The 15179-nt window shown below is 45.1% G+C and overlaps 1 protein-coding gene across 7 annotated transcripts in view; it reads right to left on the bottom strand.

Moving 5' to 3' along the window:
• RALGPS1 (Ral GEF with PH domain and SH3 binding motif 1) overlaps window positions 1-15179 on the bottom strand; it is a 299089-nt gene that overhangs the window by 253458 nt on the left and 30452 nt on the right. For all 7 annotated transcript variants that reach the window (XM_065928425.1, XM_065928423.1, XM_065928426.1 and 4 more), the window contains 2 exons: window positions 11784-11905; window positions 8565-8672 (listed from right to left, as the gene is read on the bottom strand). In XM_065928425.1, the coding sequence (XP_065784497.1) occupies window positions 8565-8672; window positions 11784-11840 (165 nt within the window). In that variant the 5' untranslated portion in view covers window positions 11841-11905. The remainder of the gene's footprint in view (window positions 1-8564; window positions 8673-11783; window positions 11906-15179) is intronic.

Below are 15179 nucleotides of genomic sequence, written 5' to 3' on the forward strand. Positions count from 1 at the left end.
GAAAAGTAACCACTATCTTGACTTTACTCAAGTTCCTCTATAATTTTATCATCCAAGTAGTCTACCAAGACCATGTCTTGGTATTGACCATTCCAGGTTGCCTCATAGTATATTCTTTCAATACGTAGGCTTGAATCTTCTATTTTGTGACCATCTTCTTATAGTTTAACTATCTCTTCAGTTTCCTTGTATTTTGTTCTCCTCTTTCAGAGATTTATATTATCTATATGTTGGGTCTTCTTTGCCTATCATTAATATTTATCACTATTTTTCAAGGTCTTCTTATCTCTTCATTTATCTTGATCTTAAACTTTTTCCTCCCTTAAGGCATTTTCTGTTATCTTTATCTATTCTTGTGCTCAATTTTCGTTTCCAAAATAAGTTTTATTTTCAGTGTTTTCCTAACTCTGCCACCTCATTTCGGAGATTTACCTATTTCAGATTTATGTTGTTCATGACTCACAGTGTGATCTTAACTTCTTCTCTTAGCTAATTTTGAAATAGGAGGTTACAGTTTTCATCTATTTTGTGGCATGTCTCTCTGACAAGCTTTCATTATCTACAGGATTCTCTCTTTACTCTTTCTTTTCTTGTAATAACTGAAAAACTTGACATCAGTAATTTTCTGATACGTATTTCATGTAAAATAGTTCAGGATAGCTTTCCGAACTTCATATAGCTTTTCTTTTACTTTCATGTCATCTTCAACAACATGCAGCTGCTTTTTGAGATTACACACACAGACACAAACACAAATTTATTTAGACCTCCCTTTTCCTTAACTGTAACTTTTCCTATCCTGATCATCTTCAGTCTACTCCCAAGCTGAATTCCTCTTTGGTATAGACCCTTGTTCTAGGAGTAAGCCATGGTAGACTGTTTTCAAGAGTTCTTAAGGGTCAGTCCACAAATCTCATCCACCCATCCATTATCTGAGTGGTCAAGATCAGTTCAGTTCAGGCGCTCAGTCATGTCCAACTCTTTGAAATTCCATGGGCCGCAGCATGCCAGGCCTTCCTGTCCATCACCAACTCCTGGAGTTTACTCAAAATCATGTCCATTGTGTCAGTGATGCCATCCAACCATCTTATCCTCTGTGGTCCCCTTCTCCTCCCGTCTTCAATCTTTCCCAGCATCAGGGTCTTTTCAAATGAGTCAGCTCTTCACATCAGGTGGTCAAAGTACTGGCATTTCAGCTTCAGCATCAGTCCTTCCACTGAATATTCAGGACTGATTTCCTTTAGGACTGCCTAATTGGATCTCCTTGCAGTCCAAGGGACTCTCAAGAGTCTTCCCCAACACCATAGTTCAAAAGCATCAATTCTTCGGTGCTCAGCCTTCTTTATAGTCCAACTCTCACATCCGTATATGACTACTGGAAAACCCATGGCCTTGACTAGATGGACCTTTATTGGCAAAGTAATGTCTCTGCTTTTTAATATGCAGTCTAGGTTGGTCATAACTTTTCTCCCAAGGAGTAAGCATCTTTTAATTTCCTGGCTGCAGTCACCATCTACAGTGATTTTGAAGCCCCCCAAAATAAAGTGTGCCACTGTTTCTACTGCTTCTCCATCTATTTGCCATGGAGTGATGGGACTGGATTGCCATGATCTTTTGTTTTCTGAATGTTGAGCTTTAAGCCAACTTCTTCACTCTCCTCTTTCACTTTCATCAAGAGGCTCTTTAGTTCTTCTTCACTTTCTGCCATAAGGGTGGTGTCATCTGTATACCTGAGATTATTGATATTTCTCCTGGCAATCTTGATTCCAGCTTGTGCTTCATCCAGCCCAGCGTTTCTCATGATGCACTCTGCATATAAGTTAAATAAGCACGGTGACAATATACAGCCTTGACGTACTCCTTTTCCTATTTGGAACCAATCTGTTGCTCCATGTCCAGTTCTAACTGTTGCTTCCTGACCTGCATACAGATTTCTCAAGAGGCAGGTCAGATGGTCTGGTATTCCCACCTCTTTCAGAATTTTCCACAGTTTATTGTGATCCACACAGTGAAAGACTTTGGCACAGTCAATAAAGCAGAAATAAATGTTTTTCTGGAACTCTCTTGCTTTTTCAATGATCCAGCGGATGTTGGCAATTTGATCTCTGGTTTCCCTGTCTTTTCTAAATCCAGCTTGAACATCTGGAAGTTCACGGTTCACGTATTGTTGAAGCCTGGCTTGGAGAATTTTGAGCATTACTTTACTAGCGTGTGAGATGAGTGCAATCGTGCAATAGTTTGAGCATTCTTTGGCATTGCCTTTCTTTGGGACTGGAATAAAAACTGACCTTTTCCAGTCCCGTGGCCACTGTTGAGTTTTCCAAATTTGTTGGCATATTGAGTGCAGCACTTTCACAGCATCATCTTTCAGGATTGAAATAGCTCAGCTGGAATTCCATCACCTCCACTAGCTTTGTTCATAGGGATACTTCCTAAGGCCCACTTGACTTCCCATTCCAGGATGTCTGGCTCTAGGTGAGTGATGATATCATTGTGATTATCTGGATCGTGAAGATCTTTTTTATAACAGTCCTTCTGTGTATTCTCGCTACCTCTTCTTAATATCTTCTGCTTCTGTTAGGTCCATACTGTTTCTGTCCTTTATTGAGTCCATCTTTGCATGAAATATTCCCTTGGTATCTCTAATTTTCTTGAAGAGATCTCTAGTCTTTCCCATTCTATTGTTTTCCTCTATTTCTTTGCACTGATCACTAAGGAAGGCTTTCTTATCTCTCCTTTCTATTCTTTGGAACTCTGCATTCAAATGGGTATATCTTTCCTTTTCTCCTTTGCTTTTCACTTCTCTTCTTTTCACAGCTATTTGTAAGGCCTCCTCAGAGAGCCATTTTGCTTTTTTGTTTTTCTTTTTCTTGGGGATGCTCTTGCTCCCTGTCTCCTGTACAATGTCACAAACCTCCATCCATAGTTCATTAGGCACTCTATCAGATCTAGTCCCTTACATCTATTTCTCATTTCCACTGTATAATCGTTAGGGATTTAGGTCATACCTGAACGATCTAGCGGTTGTTGGAAGGGGGTGTCTGCTATGACCAGTGCGTTCTCTTGGCAGAACTCTATTAGCCTTTGCCCTGCTTCATTCTGTACTCCAAGGCCAATTTGCCTGTTACTCCAGGTGTTTCTTGACTTCCTACTTTTGCATTCCAGTCCCCTATAGTGAAAAGGACATCTTTTTTGGGTGTTAGTTCTAGAAGGTCTTGTAGGTCTTCATAGAACCGTTCAACTTCAGCTTCTTTAGCACTACTGGTCGGGGCATAGACTTGGATTACCATGATATTGAATGGTTTGCCTTGGAAATGAACAGAGATCATTCTGTCGTTTTTGATATTGCATCCAAGTACTGCATTTCAGACTCTTTTGTTGACCATGATGGCTACTCCATTTCTTCTAAGGGATTCTAGCCCACAGTAGCAGATATAATGGTCATCTGAGTTAAATTCACCCATTCCAGTCCATTTCAACTCACTGATTCCTAAAACGTCAACATTCACTCTTGCCATCTCCTGTTTGACCACTTCCAATTTGCCTTGATTCATGGACCTAACATTCCAGGTTCCTATATAATATTGCTCTTTACAGCATTGGACCTTGCTTTCATCACCAGTCACATCCACAACTGGGTGTTGTTTTTGCTTTGGCTCCGTCTCTTCATTCTTTCTGGAGTTATTTCTCCACTGATGTCCAGTAGCATATTGGGCACCTACCGACCTGGAGAGTTCATCTTTCCGTGTCCTATCTTTTTGCCTTTTCATACTGTTCATGGGGTTCTCAAGGCAAGAATACTGAAGTGGTTTGCCATTCCCTTCTCCAGTGGACCACATGTTGTCAGAACTCTCCACCATGACCCATCCGTCTTGGGTGGCCCTACATGGCATGGCTCATGGTTTCATTGAGTTAGACAAGGTTGTGGTCCATGTGATTAGATTGGTTAGTTTCCTGAGATTGTGGTCAAAATTTCTCTCAATTTCAGTTGCTATTCTCACATTGACCTGCAGAACTTTCCAGTGAATTCCCATTGGAAATTTTGGGGTTCTTCTATCCCCTAGTCTGTCAAATGCTCCCATACTTACTTCTGCTTTCTTTTAGACAGAAGCTGATTGCTCTGCAGGGCTTGTTGACACCAGTGGCATATCCCTAAGCTACTGGTATTCGAGATTTGATAGGGATAACTTAACACCCAATTTTATTGCAAATACTGCTCATGGGGTCAGGGTTTTGCTATCTAGCTGTTCTGGATGTTTTTATGTGGGGATTTAGGGAGAAAAAAGAACTATACTGCTGCCACTGCCATCTTCCCAGAATCACTCAAGTGATTTTTTTTTTACTGGACTCTTGAGTCGGGCTTTTTTCTTTCTTTTATATTATTAGACAGGAAACTAAAATACCAGGTGGTCTGGTTCAGTTCCAACACTTGGCAACTCCAATGCTTCCCCCAAAGACCAAAGACTCCAGGGGACCTGGCTTCACATCTAAGCTGAGGACATACTGGCTCTGGCAGGAGCAGCCAATTTTTAACACTGCGCTTTCAGAGCACTCACTGCCCTTCCCTTCTGTCTTCCCAGCTTGGGGCGGGCCGAGCAACACTCTCGGGCTGAGACTAGAAAACCGGGCCTGCAGTCTCGCCGAGGGGTCCTGCTGGACAACGCTGTTCTAGGTGTGACCTGGGCCCAGTCACTCAGTCGTGTTCAACGCTTTGCGGCCCCGTGGCCCCATGCATCCACCAGGTTCCTCTTGTCTGTGGGATTTTCCAGGCAAGAATACTGGAGTGGTTGCCATTCCTCCTCCAGGAGATCCTTTCGACTCGGGGATCAAACCCGAGTCTCTTGAGTCTCTTGCACTGACAGGCGGATTCTTTACCACTACACCGCCTGTGAAGCCCCGGGTACAGCCTAATTCTCTGCTAGTCCACGTGGGGAATAACTGCAAAGGGATTTTTTCTTGTTGTTCGGCTGTGCTGCATGGCTTGCCTAAAGTCAGTTCCCCAACTGGAGACTGAACCTGGGCCACAGCAGTGACAGCCCAGAATCCTCACCACTAGGCCACCAGGGAACTCCCAAGCAAAGGGATTTTAAACTTCACTGTTACTTCATCCTTTTCACGAAGCAAGGAAAAAAAAAAAACCTCAAAAATAGAACAAGCAAATAAAGGTAAATAGATTACAGAAGCTACGCCATCAGCCAGCAAGGCCCATGAAGTCTCCTAGAGGAGGCAGAGGCACTGCAGCGTGATGCCTGCGAGGACAGACTAGCACCGCACTGCCCAGGACAGTGGTCACTGGCCACATGCGGCTACCGAGGATCCGAAAGGTCGCCAGCATTCCAACTTCAGAAGACACAGTGAGCTTTGACGATTTAATGCGAAAAAATAATGTAAAGTACCTCCATAATTTCATGTTGCTTACAGACTGAAGTGACATTTTAGACGTACTAAGTTAAATAAAAAATATTTTTTAAACAATTTCACTTTTTTAATGGGGCTACTAAAAAATTTTTAATTGCATTTGTGACTCTGACTATATTCCTGCTGGTCTAGGAAATCAAAGGCCTTCCTAGGTGGTGCCAGTGGTAAAGAATCTGCCTGCCAATGCAGGAGATGCAACAGTCTCGGGTTCGACACCTGGGTCAGGAAGATCCCCAGGAGGAGGAAATGGTAACCCACTCTAGTATTCTTGTCTGGAAAATTCTATGGACAGAGGAGTCTAGCGGGCTACAGTCCATGCGGCTGCAAAGAGTCTAACACAACTGAGCTACTGAGCACACACACAGGATGCCAAAAGTCCTGGTTTTAAAGCCCAGACAGACAGTGCCACTTACTGTTCGTGTGAAGGGGTGACTTTACTCTCTACGTATTCATCTGCTCACTAATATACAGGGAGTAACAAATAGACCTAATTTGCAAGCCTGTTGTGAAAAGTTAAGTTAGATTAATGCATGTAAACATTTAGTAGAAGACCTAGACAAAGGAAGTGTTCCAAAGTAGGAGCTGCCCTTGTTATCATCACCTAACATCAAGTAAATAACCAGAAGATGAAGGTTTCAGACCTGGCTCTGCCCACATCTGGTTCTATGATTCAGGTTTTAAAAAAAAAAAAAAAAAAAAGTGCTCGCTTCGGCAGCACATATACTTAAAAAAAAAAAAAGAAAAAAAAAACTCTTAGATCCTCTATTTCTTAGAAAGTCAGGAGCTAATAATCTGCCTTTTTGAGTTGTTCTAATAAGGACTGAATTCATCTCATCAATATGTATTTACTGAGCACCTACTATGAGCAAAGCACCGTTCTGGGCAATGGGGAGAGGGCAGTGAACAAGTCAGATAAAGTTCCTGTCCTTTGGCAGCTGGCAATCTAGTGAGAAGGGCCATGTGAAACACTATTACAGAGTGTAATGTCAGGAGAGGTAGGAAGGAAGCAGAGCAGGGTCAGGGCATAGGTGCAGAGATGCTACCTTAGCACGGAAAATTCCCCTACCAGGGCTGACGTCTTAAGGGAGATGGTGAGACACGTGGGAAAGCGCCACTAGGACAGAGGGAAGCAGCAGCACAGGGCCCCGAGGCAGGGGGATGCCAGGTGAGCCTGGGGAATAAACAGGCAGCCTGTGTGCAGCTGGATAGCAAGGAGGAGGGGCACGAGAGGAGGCTTGGCCAGACCCTGCGGCACCGGGGCCTTGGGAGGAAGGCCCGGTCTCCTAGTACAAGAGGACCTCTAGAGAGTTCCACAGATTTAAAAGGATCCTTCAGACACTGAGAGAGGTGACCCACGTGCAGGACTCAGCGCGGCCTGCAACAAGGTAAACGTAGGGGCAAGTGATGGCAGAGCAAGGAGATGGGGCACACTCGGCTCCACAGGTCCCGGAGGGCACACGTGTTAGAGCAAGGGGCCCTGGAAGAAGCGGGCATGGTCAGAAACGCTGGAGATTCCCCAGAGCAGTGCAGCCCGAGTCAGCACTTTGCAAGCGGGTCACCCCAGAGCCGGCATCCTCTGTCGACCCTCAAAGTGCAAAAGGAGGACAGCAGGTCACAGCTAAACGAGGAGCCTGGTCTGCTCCTCCAACACGAAGCCCCACGGCCAGACCCACAGCAACACACTGGCTGGGGGGAAAACGATTTGGAAACATGTGTAATTACAAAATCTGTTCAAATTATATTGTCTATCATTACAGAGAACAGTCATTGTGAAAATATAGAAAGTACAAATAAAAAGAAATTAAATTCCAATCTTCTAGACTCTTAAAGCCAGAAACTACAGTCAGTAATATGTTTGGCTATATAGATATTCAGATATTTGTGAATATGTAAACATCAAATATTTTCTTATACAAATAGAAATATTTATGTGTTAAGCATGCTTTTTTAAAAACAGCACTATTCTCTATAACTTGTGCAGTAACCTGTTCCTTTCACATTTGTTGTTCAGTCATTCAGTCGTGTCTGACTCTTTGCGACCCCGTGGACTGCAGCATGTCAGGCTTCCCTGTCCTTCACTATCTCCCAGAATTTGCTCAAACTCATGTCCATTGAGGTGGTAATGCCATCCAACCATCTCATCCCTTGTCGTCCCCTTCCTCCTGCCTTCAATCTTGCTCAGCAACAGGATCTTTCCCAATGAGTCAGCTCTTCGCATCAGGTGGCCAAAGTACTGGAGCTTCAGCTTCAGCATCAGTCCTTCCAATGAATATTCAGGGTTGATTTCCTTTAGGAAAGGTTTGACTGGCTAGCCAGGGTTTGACTAGCTCCTTTCACTTACTATTCATATGTATTGTATAAACCTTCCAAGGTGGTTAAATTTCAACAGACACCATTGTGGTTTTTTTACTCTTTCAAAGCCATTTATTATTTTGCTTTTATATAATTGTATAAAATATGTATCATATATTTCTTCCTTATTTCTTTTTCTAATTTTGATCTTCACAGCAAGACAACAAGTATTCAAATTAATTTTGTATACAGATAGGTACAAAGGTTTTTCTGCTTAAACAATTTTTTCAAATCAGGTATTAAAATACATCTACTGAAAATACTTATAGGATTTTTTCATTTTTTAAAATTTTTACTGAAATATAGTTTACAATGCTGTGCTAGTTTCAGGTATCCAACAAAGTGATTCAGTTATACACACACACACACACACACACACACACACACACACACATTCTTTTTCAACACTCTCTTCTCTTATAGGTTATTACAAGATCCTGAGTATATAGTTCCCTGTGTGTCCTTTCTGATTATCTATTTTATTTATAGTGCTATTATCTATTTTATATATATATAGCTCAGTTGTTTCTGACTCTTTGCAGCCCCATGGACTGCAGTCCGCCAGGCTCCTCTGTCTATGGAATTTTCCTTAATTTCTCCCTCTGCGCAGAGAGCATCCCTTTTTAATGCTCCATGGGATTCATAAAGAATACTTTATTCAGCAATCCCCTATTGTCAAATAACACGGGTTGTCTGCAATTTGAGCAAACGACTGTGAGCGGTAAGCACCACCCCACGCCCCAGCCCCAAGCTTCCTGCGGTGCCCGGCCTCCCACGTCTGTTCTGACACTTACAGCAAACTCCTCGGGAGTCACTTTCAGGACGTCGAAGACGACGGCATCGTAGCTCTTGCTGGCATAGTCGCAGCTCTGGCCCTCCAGAGAGTCTGAGCTGCTGCTGCCCTGCAGAGGACAGGGAGAGATGGGGCCGCCTGAGCAGTCTGGCGGGCTCCACCATCACGGACGCCCAAACCTCAGAAGTGAGAGTGGCGGGACCGCACAATGATGACAGCTTCTGTTGTTTAGTGCTTTACGCTATTCCAGGCACTGTGTCAAGCACTTCATATGCATAATCTAACTTAATTCTCATAACGACTCTCTGATGATGCACTATCATTAGTCCCATTCTACAGACAAGGAAGTAGAGGCCATGCCGCTTGCCCAACACAGCTTAGCCAGGAAACTGAAGAGCCAGAATGCAAGCCTGGTTTTGTGTCTCCTTCAGTCACTATACCGCAACTGCTTCCGCTGCCTGTGGGGTGACGGCTGAAAAGATAGAGCCCACCCTTCACACCTTAGGAGGCCTTAGGAGATCATCTGTTTTGTTACGTGTTTTTAAACATCACCTGGTTTCACCTTGTTTTTTTCTACTTGAAGTTCATTGCAGGAAATTACTATACAAAATGTCAAATTGGCTCTCAAGGCTTGTTTCACGTAGGGGCCACTTGGAATTCAAAGCCTGTTATCTGATGAGGTGAGAGGTAACAGACTGACTTTGGAGATGGTGTGAAAGTTATATTTAGTAGAGCCCCTTGTTAAGAAGAACACCGTGAGGCCGGCATGTAAAGGAAAGGTCTCCCAATAAAGAGCAAGTTAAACTCCCCAGATGTGGCCAGTTTCATGAAATCCAACACTGTGAGGATCCCAGAACGTTGAACATACCTTCCCTTCAATTTTATTTAATTTCATCAAATTCTACTTTGGGGAACCAATCGAGCTTACCACCCCAAAACTGTGCCCTGTTCATAAACGGTTTTATTCGTCTCAACCCGTGAAGAGGGATTTTTGTGGTTTCCATTAACCTCAACATCTTGGACCGAGATTTAGAGAATATGCTTTTATTAATTCCCCTTTATTTCACTCTTTCCAAAATGGCTATATCTGGAAAAACTTTGCAATCTTACTGGAAACTAGAGGGTTTTTAGGCCAGGGAGGGAAACCAATAGTCAACAACTGAAAATGTGAGGTTACAAGGAGGAGCTGAAACTTAAACCTGTAGACTTCAACAGGCCTGTGTCATTTAGAGGCTTACAAACGAGTCTACTATACCAAAATCTCTAAGATGATCTTAAGATGCTCTGAGCTCTGAAATCAGACAGGCCTGCTAAGAAAGCCAGCTCCAAGCAAGCTGCTGTCTGGCCTCTTCAGTTTGCTGTGCCTCAGTGACCATCCATAAAAGGGCACCATTAGAAGCGCCTCCCCAGGGCTGTGGCACGGGTTGTATAAAATGCAGCTTACAAAGCAGTTGGCAGGATCCCCTCCCTGGGTGACACTGATTCAAGGGACCTGGGAGTGGAGGGTGGGGGAATGGCTATTGCGATGGGACATTCTCCCCTAAGAAGAATGTGTGCTGAACTTCTGAAAAGTAATCAAGACTAATCCTGAATGCTTCTGGAATTGGCTGTCTATTCCATCGTTCAGTCTCGTGAACTCCGAGCTGGCGGCTACCAATAAATCTCTTTGCACGCCCACGATCCTCTCCCACGGAGCAGCCTGGAGCAGCTGACGCAACTGACTCTCTTCCAGGGAGTGTCCTGTCATCGTGGTCGGGACCAGCGACTCCAGAGTCACAGAGGCCTGGCTATCAACCCCCGCCAGCTCTGTGATTTGAAGTCAGTTCATTCACTACTCCCTGCCTCAGTTTCCTCACCTATTAACTGGGGGTGAAACAATAGCACGTGCCTGCTGGGGTTATTGTGAGGATTAAATGAGATTACGCCTGTGGAGTGCACCAAAAAAGTGCCCGGTATATAGTAAGCACTAAATCACGGATGTATATCTGCATAAACATGTCACTCAGTCATCAAAATGTATTGAGCACTTCAAATAAGACATGTATTCACTCATAGGTTCATTTGACACATATTTTGGGCACTCACCACTTTCTGGATACACATGTACATGCATATTCGTATAGATACACATAAATGTACACATATACAGCATATATGTGTGTGATATGTGTATGGATTCATATGTATAAACAGAGACTAGAAAAGAAAGAAGTTTTACTCTAGACGGAATGTAAACTGTAAATGGAAATGGAAGTCTGATTCCTCCAGTTACCAAACAGAGTCCATTCCTGGAATTTCAGATTTTATAACTTTCCTGTAACACCCCGTTGCACCTGCCCCAAACACACACGCTCATAACAAGGGGCCTTATTAATCACAAGCTGCCCCAGATCCATTCAGTGGTGGTGGTGGTGTGGTGGTGATGATGATGCAGTAACTTTATTTAAACCTATATTGGCGCCATCTGGGAATTTTAACAGGTACCCATAAGTCTGCTTTCAGAACCACCAATCAAACTAAGAAATCTTTTAAAAGGGTGATAAGAAATGGATTAACCCCTGTGACTTCTAGCTGATTGCACAGGCTCATTTCAAAAGCCCAGCTCGATTGGGAGGGCCTAATGAGCGCAGAACTCAGAGCTCCCCTCTTGCCCATTTGTCACAGAAGCCCGGCGGCGGCGGCATTATACATCTGACAGGGCGGACTCCCCGGGCCTCAGATGACAACCCCGCCCCCTGCCCGCCTCCGTTCCATTATGGAACTTGAAAAGCAAACTCCCAAACCCCGAGGGCAGGGGCCGAAGCCCAGGCCACTCTTGACCACCAGCCCTTACTGCCATTTCCTCCTGAGCAAGGTAAACAGGAGCGCAGGGCCAGCTGGAAACCCTTCTGTCTGACTTCATCCCGGAATGTGCGACTTACTTATAATCAGCCGCAGCTTGGCTTGGGAAAGGTCTGATCCCTTCTTGCCACCAAAATGGAATGTGGCACTTGCTCCGACTGGATGGGGCAGGTATTTGCTTTTCTTTGAAGTGAGCGACTTCAGAAAACACCCTGATCCTCAGGGCTGACTGCCTCCCAAATCTCACGCCTGGCGTGGCCGGGAAGGCTAAGAATGGTGGCATTCACGGAGCTCTGCAACCCCCCGGCCTCGACTCGGGGGGCCTGGGTCAGAAGCAAGGGCCCCTCCCCACAGCTCCCTCCCCCCCGACCCCGTGTACCTGTGGAGTGGCGGAGGTGACCAACACGCTAGCCATCAGACCATTCCTCTTGTACATAGTCTCCGGGCCACAGGGAGCTTCAGGGCAGCCTCTGTCGGTGACATAACCTGTCTGGACAAGTCCTGCAAGGCAAAGGCGCTCATAAAAACCAGTCTTCATCTATGGTGAAACGGACCACCAGCCCAGGTGGGATACATGAGTCAGGTGCTCGGGCCTGGTGCACTGGGAGGACCCTGAGGAGTCGGGTGGGGAGGGAGGTGGGAGGGGGGATCGGGATGGGGAATACATGTAACTATATGGCTGATTCATGTCAATGTATGACAAAACCCACTGAAATGTTGTAAAGTGATTGGCCTCCAACTAATAAAATAATATTAAAAAAAAAAAAAAAAAAAAAAAAAAAACCAGTCTTCAAATCCAACTTAATCCCACCCTGGGAGAGAGCTGTGCTGGACGCGAGCAGGTGACCCCAGAGGATACCCTCAAAGAAAGGTTACAAGCTGTGGCCTTCGGGCTAAATATGGCCCACAGATGTGGTCTGTTAGATTTTTGCAGGTTTTAGGAATTTTTTTCAAATTAATCACCAACATTTAAAATTGAAACGTTTCACATAGAATTCTGGGTTTCTGACTTTCCTGGTGGCACTGGGTCCACTTTCTTGCGTGATGGCCATCAGCTGGACTGAGCAGCGCTGCTCCTTGTACTGAAGGGCTTCCTAGGGGCATTCCAGACTCCACTTGGCAGGGGCGGCCACCTGGGAACCAGGTGCTAGAGTTCGTGACTGTGAGGCGAGCAGAAGTAACGCCATGGCAGGCAGCTTAGATTAGGAGCAGGCCTTCCTGCTTCTGGGTGGTAAGATTATCAGGCCACCTGGATACAACCAATCAGCTTAACACTGACCGCTGTTTACCAATTAGGAACGGGGCGGAAACCCCCGGGGAAAGTCCCGCGCGCGGGCGCGCGAAAGTTTTGAGTGTGTTTGACCAATGAAATTGCTTTGCAAACTTGTAACCAATCTGCTTAAACCAACTACCAACGGCGTGTGCTCACCCTATAAATTTGTGTAACAGTTTGGGCTCGGGGCTCTCTGACCCCGCACCACTGCGTTGGATGCGGCAGGAGCCCTGACCGAGTCAGCAATAAACTTCCCTTTCTGCGAGTTGCATTGTCTTGGAGGCCTTCTCTCTTCCCGCTCGGGGATTTGGACATCGGGGCATAACAGTGACCTCTGTTTCAGTCTGCTGCTACTGCTAAGTCACTTCAGTCGTGTCCGACTCTGTGCAACCCCAGCCCTGGGATTCTCCAGGCAAGAACACTGGAGCGGGTTGCCATTTCCTTCTCCAACGCATAAAAGTGAAAAGTGAAAGTGAAGTCGCCCGGTCATGTCCGACTCTTTGCGATCCCATGGACTACAGCCTACCAGGCTTCTCCGTCCATGGGATTTTCCAGGCAAGAGTCCTGGAGTGGGGTGCCATGGCCTTCTCCGCTGTTTCAGTCTACCATCCTCTAAAAGACCAACCCGCCTTACACATCTCAAGGAATTCAACTGATGAAATAGTTTGAACTAATCAAGGGATAAAAATCTTCATATTCTAGAGACTTTATTTTCACATTTTTTATTAAATGCTGGACAATATCATGAAAATGTTTTCAAGAAATCATTTTAAGTATACAGATCAGTGTTTCTTACAGATGAAATGCTAAAATAAGCAGCCTATAATAGCTAGGGAATATGTTTTTAAGTTGTGTAGAATATTAAAAATTAGCAACACAAAAAAATGTTTAATTTATGCAACAAATACGTTCACATAAATTTGGTAGGGCTTTTGAAAGAACTGATATTTGAGAAAAGATCTGGTTCACTTACATTACATACACTGTATTTTCCTTTCTTAGTATTAGGTGCCTCATACTTTAAATCTGTGACAAACCATGACAAATTTTTAAAGGGGAAGCATCACTGTAAAATGGAAGAATTATGTAATCCTAAAGGCTGTATTCAGAGAAGGCAATGGTACCCCATTCCAGTACTCTTGCCTGGAAAATTGCATGGACAGAGGAGTCTGGTAGGCTGCGGTCCATGGGGGGCGCTAAGAGTTGGACACAACTGAGCGAATTCACTTTCACTTTTCACTTTCATGCATTGGAGAAGGAAATGGCAACCCACTCCAGTGTTCTTGCCTGGAGAATCCCAGGGATGGGGGAGCCTGATGGGCTGCCATCTATGGCGTCACACAGAGTCGGACACGACTGAAGTGACTTAGCAGCAAAGGCTGTATTGCTGTACATTTAAATGATAATGCTCTGCTTATTTAGAGTTTTGAAAAATCAGCCTCTCTTCAATTAAACATTTTTATAGTGGAATGATATAAACTGAAGTGATAAAGACTATTATTAAAATAAAATCTTTATACAAGAAGACAGGTAACGAAGACAAACTAAATCTACCATGTTCCCTATGCACCAGAGTGTTTCATCAATGACAACATGGATACTGGCTAAGACCCGTAGAAGTCTCACCACGGGCCATGTGCTTTACCTCCAGTAACTCCTCTAACGCTCACGGCATCCTCGGGTGGGTCTTGTTACTACTCCCGTATTCCACGTGGGGACTCTGAGACCCAGAGAGGTTAAGTAACCTGTGCCCTGCCATCCCACCAAACCATCACCATTCAGGGCCTGGCTCAAATGTCCAACGTCATTTCCCCTGGTTATCGCGCCTGAGCCACTCAAACCAGAACCACGGTTCACCTGCCAATGAGCACATGCCCCTAGTAGGGCATTTACCACATCACCAGGCATCAGGGCACTGTAGCCACCACCAGCTTTTGAGCAGGAGGGAGCCCAGGACATAACAAGGGCAGGAAAGGAGAAGGCAAAGGGGCCGCCTGGAAGCCAACTGCAATTATCAGGCAGGCGACGAGGGGCCTCTGCCCTAAGGTGGCAGCAGTGATGTGAAAAACTAGCACACGGGCTGAGAGGCGGTAAAGACAGAAACACAGCAGACACTGATGGGGGGAGGAGAGAACCAGCTGAGGATGCACGACCTCTGGCTCCAGGTACCAGACGATGCTGAGCGCCTCATCGAGAAAACGAACACAGGCGGTTTGGCAGGTTTGTGGGAAAAGATGATGAATCTGATTTAGGACATGCTGAATCCATGCTGCCCATGAGAAAACCCATTCCGGGGAGCATGGTCAAACCCAGAAGTCTCTGGGAAAGATGGGCTGGGGGTAGATCAGAAAGAAGAAAGTACCAGCCCAATCTGGACTGCCTGTTATCCTCCCGGAGCCCTCAGAGAGCCCTGTGCCACCAGGAAACAAGTCAACAATCAAAAAAGAAGGTCAGTGCAACCCAGGCTCTGTCCCCATACGTCCCCAAACCACTCCCTCTTCT

The sequence above is a fragment of the Muntiacus reevesi genome, chromosome 3 (assembly GCF_963930625.1).
Source record: "Muntiacus reevesi chromosome 3, mMunRee1.1, whole genome shotgun sequence".
NCBI classification, from domain to species: Eukaryota; Metazoa; Chordata; class Mammalia; order Artiodactyla; family Cervidae; genus Muntiacus; species Muntiacus reevesi.